Here is a 19027-nt window from a genome sequence, read left to right as displayed (position 1 = left end):
GACTTTTCATCGTGCGCAAAGTTTGCGAATCGAAATTGAAATCGGAGCTTATTTGCGCGTCTCCACGTGTCCTCCCCAGCTGCTCTCTACATGGACAATCAAGGTCACCTCGTGGCCACATCATGGTCTCGGTCGTCGCAGCCTCTCGTCACCACGGAGACAAAATGAGGACACTGCTGGTTAAATGCAAGGCTTTGTGTCGGCTGTCAAACCGCAGTGAATATTGACACGACGTGAAGGTCACAACGATGAGTACAAACAGTTAGCTGGAATGGGATACTTCCCAGGAGGGAACGAAAAGTGACTGCAAAAAAAAAAAAAAAAAAAAATGGTGTTATATTTGACTCAACACTCTTCAAATACGCATTAAGAATATCACTTTCCCTTTTTTTCACGTCTGCAATATCACTAAGATCCGTCTCATTCTATCCGCTAGTGACGCAGAGATCAGAATTCATCTGTTTGTAACATCTGGCCTCGACAATTGTACAAATACAAAATGTCGCAACACCACTCCTGACAAGAAAGTTTGATCCGATTCCTCCGATAGTATCCGACTTGCAGTGGCTCCCGATCCACTTGAGATGCGGTTTCAAGGTTTTGTTACTTTAAAGCGGGAAGTCAACGCAAACGTTTTTGGTTTTTTTTCAAGAGTATGTTCCCGGCAGGCCCACTAGTTGAAACAGGGCATTCTGATCAATATTGCATTTGTGGAATAAGTGTTAACCCACTCGTTTGAAGCCATCTCCGGGGGCGGCCATTTTGTCACTTCTGTTGACTGAAAATGACATCACAACTGCTCACAACGACCAATCGCGGCTCAGATTTAGAAAACAGGTCAGCCGCGATTGATCGTTGTGAGCAGTTGTGATGTCATTTTCAGTCGACAGAAGACAAAATGGCCGCCCCCAGAGACGGCTAAAGACGAGTGGATCAACACTTATTCCACAGACGCAATATTTATCAGAATGCCCTGTTTACATTGACTTCCGCTTTAAAAAGATCACACGGCTTAGCACCTTCCTATCTCGTCGATTTAGTGGTACCTTATGTTCCATCCCGAAACCTTTGTTCGTAATAATCAAAACACGCTGTTGTTGTTTTTTTAGTGATCCAGACAGCCAAAAAGAAGTCCACAGGTTTGAGAGCATTTTCTGTTTGGCCTCCGGAAGTGTTTAAAACTTGACTGTATACTCTTGTATTTAGCTCAACTCCATAATTGGCCTTCTTGACTGCCACTTACTTGTCTTTCTCTCCGGCTTGAAAGGTGGCTAGGCGACGATGACCGATGACGATGACTGACTGGACCGCCACCTCGGAGCCACTGTGGACATTTGACCGTCCGGGCCGGGTTTTGAGGAGGAAGCGCGTCTCCGAAGGCGTCTTCCTGAGCACTGTTGTAATGGTGGCTGGATGACCAAGATGACGGACAATGTCCCTCTTTGCTCGAGGCTAATACGGCCACGAGAAGCGAGCGCGCAACCTGCGGCATTGCATTTATGAGACAAACACGTCCAAGTGAAGCTGAGCACGTGGCTGACGCGCTGTTGGTTGTTTTTCGCTAGCGCCCGCTGCTTAACATTCATACGTTTTGACGTGTCAATGTCCCAAAACACTGAATTAGTCACATTCACGTGTGATGTAACTCGAAAAGACTTATTTCTTACAGTGGTTTGATCTTCTCCTTCCAAAATGGACGACGGTGCAGTTTGTCGAATTAATATCGTCGCATAAAATAGTTGTAATCCTAAATATGAAGTCGCGGACGCGTGCTTAGCGTGGCCGCTAGATGTTTCTTGCTCATGCATGTAATCATAATGGCGCTGCTATAAAGAGGGCGAGCCACGACATCGCCGAAAGGCAATCGGAGCAGCAACCATGGACAAAGGTATGACCGCCGCCGATGTTCAACTTATGACTCTGATGTTTGCTAAAGTGAACTTTTGAATTTTTACTCTTCAGATTTCAACCCTTTCAGGCCGCACACCAGCCCACTTATGTTCACAAGGTTTTAATTCGGGATAGACCGATTATCGCCACCGATATTTGGCTTTTCGACGAATATCCGCATTGGCCTTTTTTAAAACTCTGCCGGCCGATAATACATGCATTTAAAACTGTGGAAATCAAAACAAAGATATGTGAAAGTTTAACAGTTCTGTCATTTTGATTTACTGTAGAAAAGTTCATGGAGCTATTGTTTAAGTTTTCATTTATCCTTTTTAAGACATGCTGACAATCCCTGAACTTTTTGTTAGAATTTTATAATAGAGATGTATACTGTCAAAAATGTCTTGTAGTAATGATTTTTTAAAAAATCACCACAATGCAAACCTGTAACATTGTTCGATAAACATGCTTAAAGACGTACAGAGTACATTTTTCTTTCGATTTTGATGGCAATATTTTCCTTTTGACTGAAAATGAATATCGGTTATCGGCCTCCTTGACTACTAATAATCGGTATCGGCCCTGAAAAAGCATATCGGTCTATCTCTAGTTTTAATGACGATATATACAATTTGACCCTTATATTAGCGCAGCAATCCAAAATAGCTTCGCATTCTCTCCAATACTATTCACAGTGCATTTGATGAGAAATCACATTTTCATTTGAAACCGCCTCCACGATCACCATCAGTGTTTACTTGAACAGGTACAAGGACTTCAGTTATTGTGACTTGGTGACACTCTAGACGGTCTGTATAATTATGGGCTGCCTGATGCGTAGCGACACATTTGCACCGCAAGGTGATAGCCGGATTTAAGCGCCACCTGGTCTACGTGTCGCTTTTCAAAGCGATCCCCGGACTGGCGCGGCGGGCTAAGTAGCAAAAACACGTCAAATGAAGTGACTCGACGTCTCGTGCAGTTGTTCTCTTCCTGTCGCTCGTGACACTGGCCGGCGTGGCCTCTCAGCCAATGGCAGACAGTCAGCGAGTCTTCGCCATCGCCGTCAGCCGAGTGCAACACCTCCACCTGCTCGCCCAGAGACTCTTTTCGGACTTTGTGAGTGTCGCCAGCCAGCTAGCGCTCCGTTTTGTCGGTTGCGGTTGTTTTCATGGTGTGTATTTCTCTCAGGAGGGTTCCCTGCAAATGGAGGACCAGCGTCAGCTCAACAAAATCTTCCTGCAGGACTTCTGCAACTCGGATTACATCATCAGTCCCCTGGACAAGCACGAAACGCAACGAAGCTCGGTCAGTTAGCCGAACCTCAGCTAAGTCCAGCACTTTTCGCGGGGCTCTTTCACCAAACCCTTCAACCTTTTTCCACTCTTTCAACTTCGTCAACTTAACAACTTCATCTTCAACCCTGTTGACTCGGGTGATGTGGATGATGCGTTATGACCTTGAATGCCTTTCAGTTCACGTCCGAGCATTATCAAGCGTTCAATTTCTTCACCTCATTTGAATTGGAAGGTGTTTCCAAACTTTTGACTGGTACTGCATCTCAAAATGTGAGCACATTGCCTCTCAAAAATGGGCGTGCCTCTTTACAATTTATATATTTCTTACGCAAAGAGATGTACTTCGCACCAGCCATTTTCAGACCTTCTTTACCCTCGCATGTGGAAAAAAAACAAAAAAAAAACGTAACCTACATAAAATTACCTACCTGGGAATAAATGAGTTTGTTATTTTTGAGAACAAAGTCGAACAGAAAAATTAAGTGATGTGATTTTAACGGGGTTTAGGTTCTGAAGCTGCTGTCCATCTCCTATCGACTGGTGGAATCGTGGGAATTTCCCAGCCGTTCCCTCTCTGGCGGTTCTGCTCCAAGAAATCAGGTTTCTTCAAAACTGTCCGAACTGAAGATGGGAATCCTCCTTCTGATCAGGGTGAAAACACACACACACACACACACACGCGCGCGCGACACACGTCGGTGTATCGGGTCTACAAGTGTGGACAATTTTGAATGAGGAATTGTTCGTTCAGGCCAATCAGGACGGGGCTGAGATGTTCTCTGACAGCTCCGCGCTCCAACTGGCGCCGTACGGCAACTATTATCAAAGCGTGGCGGATGACGATTCCTTGAGACGAATGTATGAACTGCTGGCATGCTTCAAGAAGGACATGCACAAGGTCTGCGCCGTGCCACAAACGTGCGTCTGTTTTTGTGTGTGTCTTTGGTCTCATTTTTTTTTTTTATCTTATCGTACCTGCAGGTGGAGACTTACCTGACGGTTGCCAAATGTCGACTCTCACCAGAGGCCAATTGTACTCTGTAGGCCCGCCCTCGTTCAGTTAGCATCTTGTTGGCTCATGTTGTCAATTTGACGTGGAAGTCAAGTCATTTAATGAAATAAAAGTGTTTGTGCTCATGCAGTCAGTTGTGCAGTGATGAAAACCTTCCAAGGCGAATGTATGATATCTGCGATGACCGCACAACACAAAGTTATAAAGTTAACCATACATAGGGATTCTTGCATTTGTCATGTGAAAAGTCGCACTCATTGCAAAAAGGTTTCTTTCACTGATCAAGAGACTTAATTTATTTTTCTGTTAGAATAGCTTAGGCGTGTGATGTTGTTGTTGGTTGTTGTTGTTGTTATATCTGGGAATCTGTTGAATGGCTCTTTGTACCTGTATATGTGTATAGTAGAATTGTTTGGAATGTTAAATGCCTGTGTTGTCTGTGTTTGTTGTTTGTTTTCTTTTTTTAATGTATCTATGGGGCTAACCATGAGAACAAACACCGCATGCATCGGTCCAATTTTCAACCTCGGCGGCGGTTATTCCCTCTGCGGCCCTTAGAGGGCGCCAATGATTTCCTTTGCTTTCCCTCTCACTTCCGGTTTGCTCGCCGCTCGTGCTCGGCATTCTTCGGCTGAGTTCGGCCGCTAACGGTCGGAATGTTCAAATCCTGCCGCAGCCTGAGGTGAAGAAGAAAGATACGGCTGGAAAGACAGCGACGGAATGACGGTGCTGCAGGAGCCCGTCCAGGTAAGAACAAAAGCCTTTTTTCACTTCCCTGTCCCGGACGGACGGACAGACAGACGGACGGACGGAGGTTCTCTCGCTCGGTCGAGGCCCGCCGCTGGTCTTCCGCGTCCGGGCGGCCTCAGCTGCCGCTTCAGTCCGCCCGAGGCTGCGCGTTCTCGGGCAGCTCGGGCACAGGCCTCCCGTCGCCGCAGCGACTGCGAGGGTCCGTTTACTTTGCTTGCAAGTGGTCTGTTGCGTCTTTCCACCTGAAGCGAGTGTCACGAAGGTCAAGCGCCAATGTTAGCTGCGAGATTTGCCAAATGTTTCACGGCTGGGGGACCAGCGTTGACGAAGGCCGAGGGAAGGGAGAAATTAAGCACAAGTCAGTCGAGTTGACGTTCACGTTGCAAGCGAGCAAATGACGCCAGAACGAGGGCAGCAAGAGGAAAGCTCGCCTTGTGGATTTTGTGCTCACGAATGTTGGATTTGACACCGAGGCGAGCTGCTAACGCGGCTGCCTTGCTAACTGTTGTCGCAGCTAACGCATTTGAGCAAGGCTCATCGTCGGCAAGTGTTGATGACAGTTGTCGAGTTGGTCGCTTCGTGGACGATTTGCAAGAGAGCAAGCGGAAGAATTTTTGTGTGGCCTCCCCACCGGCCGGTGTTACGGTTCAACTGGTTTCCAGATTAACTGGCTCCCGATATTGCAGATGTGCCGTGAGGGCAATGTCAGTCCAGTAATTTTGTGTTGCCTGTCTGCAGATTCGTCACGAACTACATCAAAATTGCTCAACAGCATACCTGTACAATTCCTCAACAAACACGTGATACCTAACGTCTCGTTTACAACTCCCGATTGTCTGCAAGAAATTATCAACATAATGGAAAAATATAAAAGTAGAGAGCGGTATTTGAACCCGTGACACGAAGGATGGGGGGGAAAAAGTAGCAGCACCTAAAGAGGGATTGCTCTACCCACTACGCCATGAGCTGGCACACTTTAAGTACAAAATTTGTACTTTCACATCTAAAAAAAAACATGTTAACTGGCTTCTGGGATGCCACTTGACATGGTTGTGATCCAAACATTACACTCCCACGGACTAATATGCGCCAAAACCAATGATGACAGGTATAGGTATGTAGAGATGTAAAAATAAGTGATGTCAAAAAGAAGCATTATGGTGTCGGAAGCAATATTGTAATCGTCTGAAACGGAAGATTCGCATAACAGCTGCCGTTTGTCTGTCTGATTGCATTGTTTTTATTCATCCATCCAGTCATTCATCCATTATCCAGACCGCTTATCCTCACGAGGGTTGCGGGCGAGGATAGGGCAACATCGCTTGATCAACGTTTGTATTTTCATGAACAATTTTGCAAAGATTGTTAGCTGTCAGTGTCTCATCGACCACGTATGTCGCGTTTTGGGGGCGATTACGTGTCCGAGTTGTGGACAAACAGTGTGTCTTCCTTTCGGAGCCGATTGCAACATGGCTTCACACATGTTGATGCTTGTTTTTGACATCACTTGTTTTTACATCCACGCACATGCACTTGTCATCAGTGATATCGGCGCAGCCGTGTCCGCGTGAGTGTCAGGTACGAGCTTTGATTTAGGTGGAAAAACAACACGATGGCGACCATGTTGAATTGCCTCCCGGGAGCAAGTCGACGTGTGTCGTATACATTGAACAGCAGATGAACTTGTGACGAGACGAGATGCTTGGTATCACGTGTTTATCGAGGATATGAACAGGTATGCACTTGGACCAGGGGTCACCAAGTCCGGTCCTCAAGGGGCACCTGACTTGGACAAATTTCCATGTAGCTTGTTGACGAATCTGCAGACAGGAAACCCCAAATGACTTTTTGGACATTGCCATAACGGCCACACGTGGAATCGGGAGCCAGTTAACCTGGAAGCAAGTTGAACCGTAACACCGGCGGGCGTCTCGATGCCCCGTTAGCGTCGACGCTATAGCCGCTTAGCTTCCGCCGTACGAAACGGGGAGAGCTGCGTTACATTTGTCAAAGGAGTGCGCGGGGCTGCTCGGGAAACATCACGACGACACGCAGATCCACGTTTTACGCTCCGGAGCCTCGACGTGATAATAACATTTGCCGCCGTTGTCGACGGCGACTTTTTGGCTTTCGATTAAGTGGCTTCTTGCTATCTTTTCAAATTTCGCTGCCCAACGTGTAGACAACAGTGGTGTCATAGCGCGTGAGGACATCAGTCTGTCCACTTGCTGGTTTGATTCTGTTCGAATGACTGTAAAGGAGTGGAAAGTAAACTCGTGTGTGTGCGTGTGTTCAGGCTGCAGTGTGGCAAGCACTCAACCACTACGCCTACCTGGATGCCGTTTTCCTTGCGGAAAGACTCTACGCTGAAGGTAACTTGGGCGTGTTTGCGCGCGTGACCCCGGGTTGTGTGTGTGTGTGTGTGTGTGCGTGCGTGTGCGAGAGAGACGCCGAGCTCATGTCCTGTGTGCACGCCAGTGAGGTCAGAGGAGGCGCTGTACCTTCTGGCGACATGTTACTACCGGTCGGGGAAGCCTTACAAGGCGTACCGGCTGCTGAAGGCTCACAGTTCGTCCACGCCGCAGGTGCGCTTCCTGTTGGCCAAGTGCTGCGTGGAGCTGGGCAAGTAAGTGGCGCAAAAGCCAAGGCGTCAAAATGGCCGGCGCGGGTGGCGTGACGTCCGTCCTTGTTGCGTGCCAGGTTGGCGGAAGGCGAGCAGGTTCTGATCGGCGGCGTGCTCAACAAACAGAAGAGTCAGGACGACCTGGTGGCGGAGTTCGGCGACTCGGCGTCCTTCACGCTGTCGCTGCTGGGACACATTTACTGGTGAGGTGACCGGCGAGCTCGCGCCGCCGCTCTCGGCCGCCCGTCTCACCCAAAACGTCCCCCCCCCACCCCGCCCCCGCGCGTCCCTTTGTGCGCCTGTGCTCCCGAGCAGCAAGACGGATCGTGCGGCTAAAGGCGCCGAGTGCTTCCAGAGAAGTTTGGCGCTCAACCCGTTCCTGTGGTCACCTTTCCAGAACCTTTGTCTCCTAGGTAACGTCCCCTTGGTCTTTTTTTGCGCCGGCGCGCTCCCGTCTCACTGTACGTTGCGGGTTTGGACTGTTGCAGGCGACAAAGCCGATGCAGATCAGGTCTTCAGATTGTCCTCTTTGCAGCATTGCTCAGTAGCCCCGCCGCCCCCGTCTGTTAGCCCAGCACAGAACCCCTCGCATCGCCTGGACACCGCCTTCATGGAGACGCCGCAGCACACACTGGTACTTGTCACACGAGGCCTTTGCACATCTCAAGCGGCCGCGGTTATTCCAGGTCAACAAAAGAGAAACGCTGAAATTGGCAAACCCGGTCAACACACGTGTATTGTTACAGAAATTGCTTCTTGATGGACGTTGACAAGATTGTCAGCTCATTTCCCAAATAATCGTCTGTCGCCGTCAACGCGCACACCTTCCGGATCTGATTTGCGTTGCGCTCTGGTTCTCGGAATGTGGACATTCCATTTTTTATTTTTTTTTGTAGCTGTTTTACCCCTCTGATCTCCGTGAGCCTTTTTTTTTTTTTTTTTTTTCCTCTTTGGCGAAGCGTCACCTTAGTTGTTGTTCTTTGGTCTGCTTCCTCAGGAGTTAAATCGTTTGAATTTAGAATCGTCGAATGGGAAGCAGACATCGGATTTGTCGCTTTCCTACATCGACTCGTCGCTCATCTCGCCAGAGACCGGCTCCCTGTTGGGAAACCCCGTCTCCCTCGCCTCGGCCGGCTCCTTGCTGGCCAAACAGAACAAGCCCAAAAGTGGGCGGAGTTTACTGGGAGGACCCAATTCGCTCAGCCCGCTCACACCCAGGTGAGTGCCTGCGTGCGTGCGTGCGTGTGTGCGTGCGTTTTCCCCTCTTGCCTCACGCCCAGTGTGTTTCTTTGGCTAGCTTTGGCATCTTGCCGCTGGAGCCCAGCCCGGGCGACCCGACATATCTGCAGAATTATTCATCCAGCATGGAAACTCAATCCACGGCTTCCAGCAAGAAGGTTAGCAGCCGTGATTGTCTACTGGGTGTCTCCGGTTCCAGCATTTGCGGGGTGGGGGGGAAAAAAAAAAAAAAATCTCCTTCCTTGTGCTCTGTCAGACTGTGTCCAGGATGAGTCAGTCCAAGTCGGTGTTCAGTCAGAGTGGGAATAGTCGCGATGTCCTCCCCATCCCCTTCAACCCTTCGCAGACGTCGGCCCCTCACACCAGGTAGCCGCCGTTGGGCTTCCGTCGCCCGTCTGCTGCCGGGTAGCGTCGTCATGGGGCCGTGTGCCTTTTTCTTTTTTTTTTTTTTTTTTTTTTGCGTCGCAGTGGTTCCCCTCAGGTGCTCAGTCCCAGCATGTCGGCTCCTCCCAACGTTCAGCCCCGAAGAAGCTCCCGACTCTTCACCAGCGCCAGCTCCACTGCCAAGGTAGCGCGCGCTCGGACACCTCGCCCTTGACCTGCCGCAGCCCGGCCATTTTTTTTTTGTCCTCCTTGTAAAATACATGCGGCTTCAAACAGTATCATGTTGTTACAATTCATTTTTGGGGGGTTGAATATTAGGGATGTAATGATTCATCGAAAAATCATTTTAACCTCGATTCTTTAAAGCGGAAGTCAACCCAAACATATTTTTTTTCAAGAATATGTTCTATGCAAGCCCACGAGTTGAAACGGCGCATTCTGATAAATATTGCCTTTGTGGAATAAGAGCTAATCCACTCGTTTTTAGCCATCTCTGGGGGCGGCCATTTTGTCTTCTGGCGGCTGAAAATGACATCAAAACTGCTCGACCCATCACGGCTGACCTGTTTTTTTTTAATCGGAGCCGTGATTGGTCGTTGTGAGCAGTTGTCATTTTCAGTTTGTTTCAACTAGTGGGCTTGCGTAGAACATATTATTGAAAAAAAAAATATGTTTGGGGCGACTTCCTCTTTCAGTAGTCCAAATTAAAAAAAATTTGTAATCTACAAAAATTTTTGATTTAACAATGACAAAATGCAGACGTTAAAATAAAAACATCTTTTGGTTTCAAAATGTGTCATTCATATTGTTAAAAAAAGAATGAAATCAATTGGAAATCGGTAACTGAGAATCGAATCGTGAATATGTATTATGCAAGGTGGGAGTACATTGCGTGACATCAATCAAATGGCCGATTGCGAGCCTTTGACTTTGCTCCTGCAGGAGAACAGCAAGAAGTTAAAGATGAAGTTCCCCACCAAGATCCCCAACAAGAAAACCAAATGCAAATCGACCAAGACGTCAAACAGCAGCAACCTGAACGAAAGCCTGGACATCCTCCGCCTGGACCCGAGTCTGAGCCTGGCCGACGCCAAGGTGCCGCAGCACCAGAGAGCCGCCGCAGGTAGCGAGCGCTCGCAAACGCCGCCGCCGTCGCCACTCGCCGCCTTCAAGCCAGCCCGTTTGCCGCCGCCCGTCCAGACGGCGTGCTGGCGCTGCTCCGCGAGCTGGGGCGCGGCTACCAGGCGCTGTGCTCGTACAACTGCCGGGAAGCCATCGCCATCCTCACCTCCCTCCCGCCGCAGCACTACAACACGGGCTGGGTCCTGACGCACATCGGCCGGGCCTACTTCGAGCTGGCCGAATACACGCAGGTGAGAATTGGCCGTACCGCGCCCCCCCCCCCCCACGTGCGTGTGATGCGAGCGCGCCCCCCCCCCCCCCCCCCCCCCCCGGCCGTGCGGCTAGGCGGAGCGTCTGTTCAGCGAGGTGCGCAGGATGGAGTCGTACCGGGTGGAGGGCATGGAGATCTACTCCACCACCTTGTGGCACCTGCAGAAGGACGTGGCCCTGTCGGCTTTGTCCAAAGACCTGACGGACATGGACAAGAACTGCCCCGAGGTGTCGTCTCGTCTCGTCTCGTCTCGTCTCGCCGCCCTGTTCGACTGGTCGAGTGTCCTCACCCGCCCTCTTGTGTCCTCGCAGGCCTGGTGCGTGGCAGGGAACTGTTTCAGCCTGCAGAGGGAGCACGACATAGCGATTAAATTCTTTCAGAGAGCCATCCAGGTGAGCCCTCGTCGCCGTGGTTACGCGTCCCCAATGGCTTCCTTTGAGTCCCCGGCCAACCCGACCGACTCCAGCTCCCGATGGCGCTCACTAGGCCACGCCCCTAGATTGTTGTATTTTTGTCATTTAGGACACGCACGTGCTCCTGCTATCATCACGCGTCCTCGGATACATGCGTCATAATTATGTTCCCTATGCAAATGGTTGTCCGGATGCAAGTCAGTTGACTGTGCACGTTCCCATGACGATAAAGTGGCGCCCTCCCCCTCCTCTAAACAGTTGTCAGATGGGAATGTGCGGGTGGTCTAAAATGGTACAACGCTTCCCTCTGCTGGCCGCTTGGCTCATTACCACTCCTCAAACTGCTTACAATTCTAAAAAATTCGCAGCACATCACACCCCTCCCAAAGGAAAGGAAGAAAAAAAAAAGCATATCAAACGACATAAGTTGACCTCTGCACTGAATGTTTTGATTCCAACATACTTCTTAAGTCGTTTTGGGTATGAATGACTGAAAGGCAACAAACACGTGAACGCTGTAGTATGTTCAGTAATTACACTTTTTAAAACTAGTCGAATTCTTTACGTTGTCTACTTTTTTTTTTCCAGTAATTTTGACCATTTTAAAACAGAACAAAAAGTGGGGTTTAATTGGATTACGGCTATTTCAATGGGGGGGGAAATTGATTTGATATAACGAGCGAGCCGAGTCCCAAGTTCGGATTAAAGAAGGCGCGGCAAATGACGGAAGCGTTGCGGTGCCGCGCGTCCCATCCAGGTGGACCCCGGCTTCGCGTACGCCTACACGCTGCTGGGGCACGAGTTCGTCATGACGGAGGAGCTGGAGCGAGCGCTGGCCTGCTTCCGCAACGCCATCCGAGTCAGCAACCGACACTACAACGCCTGGTAGGTGAAGCGCGGCGCCGGCTGCGTTGCCAACGCCAAAAGCCGACCGGCAAACACTTTGCGCCGCCGCAGGTACGGTCTGGGGATGATCTACTTCAAGCAGGAGAAGTTCAACTTGGCGGAAATCCACTTCAGGAAAGCGCTCAGCATCAACCCTCAGAGCTCGGTGTTGCTCTGCCACGTGGGAGTGGTACGTCGGCCGCCGCCGCGCTTCGGTCCGGCCGAGCATGCGTCCGTCTTTGGCGGAGGAGAAGGCTCGCGTCGCCGCGTCCAAAATGATGTGGAAACTCTCGCAGGTGCAGCACGCGTTGAAGAAGTCCGACGCGGCTTTAGAGACGCTGAACAAAGCGATCGGGATCGACCCCAAGAATCCTCTCTGCAAGTTCCACCGAGCGTCCATCCTCTTCGCCAACGACAAGTACAAGGTGGCAACAGTTTGGCGCACACAAGCCAGCAATGAGCGTGTGATTTTTGAAGTGTTAGCCCAGCGCAGTTAGCGACATAGCGATATGTTGTTTTTGTTTTTTTTTCAGGGCCGATACACCCGATATTTGGAGCTAGTTTTCCCACATTTTCAATATTATTGAAATATTATCACGTAGTATACGTTTTTTTTCGGGGGGGGGGTGAAGTTGAAGTTCAAAATCCCAAGAGTGCATCCTCATTGCAAGGGTTAGCCAACAGCGTGAGGTCAGGGCTCTAGACTGAGACCAATTTGAACACCCGGGTACCCTAATTTCTCCATGACACGCCTAAAAAAAAAAAACCTAAAACAAGAGGTTGCATCGGTATGACCGACCTTTCAAGGGCTGGGGGAGCAAGCCATTAGTGACTCTCTGTGGCAAATGTTTACTCTTTGCCCAAGTACAATTTTGGACAACGGAGCCTGCGTTTTGTTACACTCGTGATTTTTCATGGCTTAAAGATAATTGTATTTAGTATTCCACATTTCAATGTTTTTGAAGAAAAAAAAAAAAAAAATCGCACTTACAAAGGACACACTTGATTTGAAACCCTTTAGGTGCCAGGGTTCCCGATATTTTACGAGAAGAGGGCGTTCAAAACGGCGACCGCACAAACTGCTCGGCGGCGTTATTTTCATGGACTGAAATTGGACTAAAACACAATCGGATGGCGAACGTTTCAATAGATATTAAAATGTCAAAATGAACACCGGGGTCCCGCCGTGCCGTTGCCGAGCTTGGGCCGGATGAACTGACAATGGATCCTAAGAACGCGATGTGTGCGTGCGTGCGTGCAGGCAGCTCTTCAAGAGCTGGAGGAGTTGAAGCAGATCGTTCCCAAAGAGTCGCTGGTTTATTTTCTCATCGGCAAGGTAACGTTCAACAGGTGTTCCCGCCGCGCACGTTGTCGTCCGACCGGAGAAGCGTTTGGCGGGACGGACGCGAGGTCATTGCGGTCACGCGTGGGCCTTTTCGCGTGTGTCAGGTGTACAAGAAACTGGGTCAGACTCACCTGGCGCTCATGAACTTCAGCTGGGCCATGGATCTGGACCCCAAAGGAGCAAACAACCAGATCAAAGAAGCCATCGATAAAAGATACTTGCCCGAGGACGAAGGTACGACGCCGCCGCCGCCGTCGTCGTCGTGGTGGCGCTCGCGATGACATCGCCGTCACGACTGTGTTTCAGCCGCGGTGGAGGTGGACGACAGTCAGGACAGCAGCGTCATGACGGACGCGGACGACTCGCTGCTGCACACGGCCGAGAGTGACGTCCTTTAACCCCGCCGCAATCCCCTCATGCGTCGCGATTGGTCGAAACAGACTGTGCTGCTGTCGAGCTCCGCCCCCTCCCGTTATCATTCAGCACAATCTCTGAAAGCAGAGCTGTTTTTGTTTTTGTTTTTTTTTTTTATGTTCTTTTTATCATAGTTATGGAATTGAATCAATAAATGTTACCATCCAAAAGTCACGGGGGCTCTCCACTGCGACTTGCTTTCCGAGCGCCGTGACTCAAACGTGCTCTTTGAGCCAGGTTGAGATGCCTTTTGTTCTTTGGGAGTTTCAGGCACGGAAGGGCGGGCTTTCAGTCATTTCATCCGTCCATCCATCTCAAATGTTTTGGATTATGGATTGCACTTGATGGATTGGACCGGTTGCGCACGTCCGCCTCACAGTTCAGAGGTGGTGGCTTCGTTCGTGCGCGTAGCCTGACTGTCACCCAAAGACCCAGCAGAAGGAGGAGCCCATTAGGGTCAATTACGTAATTGAGTCAAGTATCTGGGGATTGCCCCACGCCACACTTTCTTTTTTTTTCTTCTTTTTTTTTTCTCTCTCCTTCCTCTCCGTGTTCCATGAGGACGTTTCGCCTCCCATCTTTTTTTTTTTTCTTTCGACTTGCTACATTAATCCTGCATACTCGCCTCGTCCATTTTGATTAGTGCTTCTTTCTCCCTACCGTCACCCACTTAGACACACACACACACTCAGGTTTGTGAATAATTGATTGGAGTGATGTGAAATCGCCGAGCGGATGTGGTCTCTGCATCCCTCTCGTACGGTTGCCGTGGCAACACGCTTTGGTCCTGGGACCAGCCTGAGGTTCAATCTCTCGTCGTCGTCGTCATCGGTAATCAGATTTGAACAGCAGTCACATGTAAAGACGGCTTTATTTTGAAATATAAATGTGCGCATGCACAGATAGGCATCCCATAATAGTCGTGAAGCAGCTGAGTGGGCGGTACAAAAGAGAATAGAAATAGAAAAATACAAAGGTCACATGTTACAAAATAAAAGTAGTGCAAACGGTGTTGCCGTGGACGCGTTTGAACATTTAGAAATGGATTTTTTCAAAATCAAATATTCTCGAGATAAAAATGTGAGCAAATCAATATGTGGCATAGTTTTCTACAATTAATCAAAAGAAAACCAGGTCCTGCAAAAAACAGTTTGGGTCATCTTGAAAACGGCCGCGTAAAGTCACGTTAACTTCCAAGTTGGAGCTTGTGTAAACAATCGTGTGGCAGACGGAATTTTTGTTTTTATTTTTGGGAGGGCGGTCAGAATACATAAAGATTTCATGACTGAAGGTTCAAGAGTTCCTAATAATGAAATAACATCAAAATGTGGACCAATCAAATAAGCCGCAAAACATTTGTTCAATCAAAACATATCCTGCTTATTACGTTTTCGTTAGCGTCAAGTCAGTCAAACGATCGTGCGGCAAGCCAACTTGTTCGTCAGAATACGATTTTCATGCAAGAACAAACTGCGCCAATGTTAGGTGAGGTTAGCTCGCGGCGCCAGTGGTTGCTTAGCATATTGTTTATTAGTAAACCAGCATGCAAATTAGGAGTGCAACAATTAATCAATGAACATTATTCGACAACTATTTTGATAATCGATGAACCATTTCGAGACCTTGTTAAACCTCAAAGTGTCTCAGCCTCTCAACAGTCAATGTTCTCTGATTTCTCGAGTCCGCCGTGAAGCAAACTGATTGTCTTTGAGGGTTTTTTTTTTTCCCCCCCCCCAAAATAAGACATTTGCAAACATCCGCTTTGACTTTGGAAAACAATGATCAAGATTTTTGCCAATTTTCTGACAGCTGTAACCCGGAACTGACTCAGATGCATTTTCTGCAGTTAATTTGAAATATGATAAAAATTTAATAAAAAAAAAAAACATTCATCCGATTTATCGATTAATTGGAAAAAAAATGGAGGGATTAATCGATGATCAAAATAATCGTTATTTGCTACGCTTATTTACAAAGTGCTACTGAAAGAAGGCCATGTGGCAAAGTGTCAAAGGTTGTAAACATGCAGCATTACACGAGATTCCTCCGTGACCTTAGCGTGCCCGCCGACGTGACGAACGGTTGCCACGGTGACGGACGGCACAAACAGGCGGAAGGTTTGTAAACATTCAAATGCAGAAAAATGCTTATTTGGGTTGCTTTCGTGGGTCATGCAGAAGACGTTCCCCGCCGCTAACATCGAGGAAGGCTGTTGGTCTCCATGGCAACAAGGGTTCCCGTGGCAGAGGTGGAACATCGGGCACATGCTCGTCGTGCAGGGACTGGTAGTCGACGCGGGGCGTTCTCCGGACACGAGGGGGGCACCGGCGTGTTATCCCGATTTCAAAATCACTGTCGGAATAAAACAGAACAAAATGTCAATATTTTGTGCATCGTGATCTAATGCAGGCGTTGGCAATCTTAAATACTCAAGAGACATTTTGGATGTCGACCACAGAGAGAGGGAAAAAAAACAAAAGAGCGGGAGCCACAATCTTCAAATTTACACTTGCATTTGAAAAACGAACAAACCAATTGAAAACGGAATATAAAATGTGTGTTTTCTCAAGTTTTCTGAAGAAGGATGAAAGAGCCACGTGCAGCTCAAGAGACTTCAGAACCCTGATCGAACGTGCTACGCCTGCATTGGCCACCCGAGGGCAGTATAATATTGACAAAGGAAGAAGAGCCTACTCGCCGTGACTCAGTAAGGTGCAAGAAACTTGGTTGTTTTTCATTGAGGATAAAGAATATATGCCAGTGACCATCGTCATATTTGTCAACGTGTTACTCCACCATTTTTGTTTAGTTGCTAAAAGGGCTACAATGTCGATAGCGTTGCTGCTAATCATTACCCTGTCCATGGCGATTTTCATAATGTGCAATCCAAACTATTCGAAAATGGCCAAGGCTTTGTGAGTGATTTGGATGCCAGGCCTCAAATGTGTGAGCTTATCTTAAAGAGCGTCTTACATTCGCGGTTGAGCGCGATGGCGGCCGCGATGATGGCGATGCCTCCCAAGATGGCCACCACGGACAGCACCATGGCGTTGCGGCCCAAACGGCGGGCGCCGTCCACATTCCCCTGCTGCAGGCTGTTACGAGACTGAAACAACACGGCGTCGTAAGGCTAGCACAAAATCACACCTTTCAGGTCTTAAAAAAAAAAAATCATCAAGCCAGTTAAGTGCCGTCTCGACCAAATTTCGAGTTATGAATACTGTGAGTCAAGTCATACAATCTTGCTCAGTCACAACACATGAGCCATTTTGCACTCAGCGTCCGTATTTGCGCTAGTTAGCGCTCCTTCACAAAGACGTCGTCCCAAAGCGGTCTCCACATTGTCCTTGACTTGACTGTCGTCCCTATTGAAAGACACTCACTGCCACGGACGGCTATACATGTCAAAGATCCGAAAATATGTTTGGGTTGATTTCCCCCCTTAAAATGTGACTGGAGTCAAGTCATGTGACTGGAGTCCCCACCTATCTTGCTAGTACCTACCATGACGGAGAAGGTGAGGGCCACGATGTTGATGGGCCACAGAGGGCAGAAGCAGGACAGGATGGCCAGCATCAGGTAGTCTGGTGGTTTGGACTCATTGGCCGGACCCTCCGTGGCCGCGCTGGGCCGGCGGCCGACCGACGGCCGCGGCGAGTTGAGCGACGGCCTCGGGGAGTTGGGCGCCGCCGAAGCCGATCGGCTGCCCGACCGAGGGCGCCCGTTGGCGTGACCCCCTTTGACCGGGCTGGATGGGGACGTGGCGGTCAGGGCGCAGGGCGGGGCAGGACCCACGCCATTGCCTGGGGGCGGAGACGAGGTGTTTGTGTTTCTCATTTTCATTGGGCGGAAACCAAGCGGGAGGAGTCTACTTACCGGTCTCGCCGCTCACTGCCAGGTGCTCCGTGGGTCCGGCGGAAGGGGGCGGGGCTTGTTGGCCGCCCGGTTGGCAGGTAACCGCCGCTCGCTCGTCGTCTCCGCCTCCCGGACGCTGCGACTCGTCCATGGTGCCGGAAGGGCGGGGCCACACAGATGCAAAAGGTCCGCTGGGAAGGAAAAAAGACTGCTGTGAAATTTCAAATGCGTTTCATCCAAATCATCTCAATTGCGTCATCTCAGTGCTTCACCCTAAATAAACTCCAAACGATACAGAACGTTGATCCGCAGGGAATCTGGGGTGCTGCGATAGTGATTTGACGTCGATGACGCCGTGACGCATCAACCGCCAGCCGATGAACTTGCAGGAAGGTGACAGAAGGCCACGTCGCGGAAAAGGGAAGTAATACATGCTCATCTTCTTTTTCTTCTTCTTCAGGGTGAAAAAAGAGCAGACGCAACAAACGCCACCTGGTGGTGGCTCCCTGCCTCATCTGTGAGCGCATCACAGGTTGGCCACACCACTTCCTGTTTTATTTTGAAAAGCCATCAAGGCATAGACCGAATCAACCACACCTCACATTTGTACACTAAAAGAACGTCATTTTCTTATGACCGTTCGCACGCACACACGCGCGAGCCGCACTAATGGTGTGCGCGTTACATTTTTTAAGGTGTGACACAAGGCGTGACATGAAACACACACTCGCATTCACACACTCACACACAGACACACACAGTTCTTACCTGCTCTAACAAACCGGGAGCTGCAGAGTGTTCATTTTGCGAGCAGAAAAAAAAGCTACGATCCACCGATGTCTATAACAGCAATGATGCTCAATAATGACGATCATTGATCATGATCATTATCATTGTTCTCATCATTTTCGGGTGTAATGATGGTGAGCTGGAGTCCAAATGCTGGAAGGTCCGTTGAAGATGATGAAGACAATGAAGTCTCTGCTGCAGCTTGACTGCAACAACTGCAAGGGAGGGGAGGGTGTGTGCGCGTGTGTGCGAGTGTGTGCGTATGAGTGCGCGCGTGCGCGTGTGAGGGTCTTCTCATTGCGTGAACGGCACGAGATTAATGACAGTGTGTCAGCCATGTTTCTCGTATACATCCATTATTCCATTTTCTAAACATTAAGCATGGGTAGAATGTTGCGCGTGCATGCGGACACGCCCCCTCTGCAGAGGCTAACATGCGAACATATTACCATCTTATTTTGAAGGGCCAGCCGCTGACCTCCGGCGTGCTGGTGCACAACCGTTGTTTTATTGAAAGCGGCGTCATAATAATGCACCAACACACGCAGCAACCGGCATCGTCATCATCAACAGTGCTTTTGTTCTGCGGCTCTCTTAGTCGACTTCTTCATTTTTGATTTAGTTTTTCATCCTGTCAGTCCTACAGGATTCGTCTGCATAAAAATGTGCCCTCCCTAGCGCTATCTTGGTTCTCTAGTTTGATTTGCATGAAACAACCAATCAGACGTAGAAGGCGT

The 19027-nt window shown here is 49.2% G+C and overlaps 3 protein-coding genes across 4 annotated transcripts; 2 read left to right on the top strand and 1 right to left on the bottom strand.

Moving 5' to 3' along the window:
• Positions 1-992: 992 nt before the first annotated feature.
• gh1 (growth hormone 1) lies at positions 993-4329 on the top strand. Its single transcript, XM_086056749.1, has 6 exons — positions 993-1888; positions 2873-3009; positions 3082-3198; positions 3696-3839; positions 3940-4086; positions 4170-4329. Exons 1-6 carry the CDS (start codon positions 1879-1881, stop codon positions 4230-4232), a joined length of 618 nt encoding a protein of 205 aa, XP_085912875.1. The 5' UTR covers positions 993-1878; the 3' UTR covers positions 4233-4329.
• Positions 4330-4783: 454 nt separating this feature from the next.
• Positions 4784-13820, top strand: cdc27 (cell division cycle 27). Of its 2 annotated transcripts, XM_086056747.1 has the most exons (20): positions 4784-4947; positions 7247-7322; positions 7429-7576; positions 7651-7776; positions 7889-7986; positions 8062-8207; positions 8571-8791; positions 8871-8970; positions 9069-9178; positions 9281-9380; positions 10139-10319; positions 10397-10569; positions 10664-10816; positions 10901-10981; positions 11760-11887; positions 11960-12077; positions 12184-12312; positions 13149-13223; positions 13337-13466; positions 13539-13820. In XM_086056747.1, the coding sequence occupies exons 1-20, from the start codon at positions 4921-4923 to the stop codon at positions 13628-13630; spliced, it is 2412 nt and encodes an 803-aa protein (XP_085912873.1). In that variant the 5' UTR covers positions 4784-4920; the 3' UTR covers positions 13631-13820. The 2 variants fall into 2 exon arrangements, with proteins under 2 accessions (XP_085912873.1, XP_085912874.1); XM_086056748.1 differs by lacking the exons at positions 13149-13223; positions 13337-13466; positions 13539-13820 and adding an exon at positions 12421-12871.
• Positions 13821-14498: 678 nt separating this feature from the next.
• On the bottom strand, positions 14499-18521 carry LOC147134209 (proline-rich transmembrane protein 2). The gene is made up of 5 exons (XM_086056750.1): positions 18270-18521; positions 17523-17692; positions 17151-17449; positions 16620-16752; positions 14499-15998 (listed from the first exon to the last, which is right to left on the bottom strand). The coding sequence occupies exons 2-5, from the start codon at positions 17650-17652 to the stop codon at positions 15979-15981; spliced, it is 582 nt and encodes a 193-aa protein (XP_085912876.1). The 5' UTR covers positions 17653-17692; positions 18270-18521; the 3' UTR covers positions 14499-15978.
• Between the last annotated feature and the right edge of the window lie 506 nt (positions 18522-19027).

This window comes from Filicampus tigris, chromosome 16 (assembly GCF_054856515.1).
Source record: "Filicampus tigris isolate MCC_2025a chromosome 16, RoL_Ftig_1.0, whole genome shotgun sequence".
Classification (NCBI taxonomy): domain Eukaryota; kingdom Metazoa; phylum Chordata; class Actinopteri; order Syngnathiformes; family Syngnathidae; genus Filicampus; species Filicampus tigris.
The sequence above is the reverse complement of the archived record's forward strand: the minus strand, read 5'-3'. Positions and strand labels throughout refer to the sequence as shown.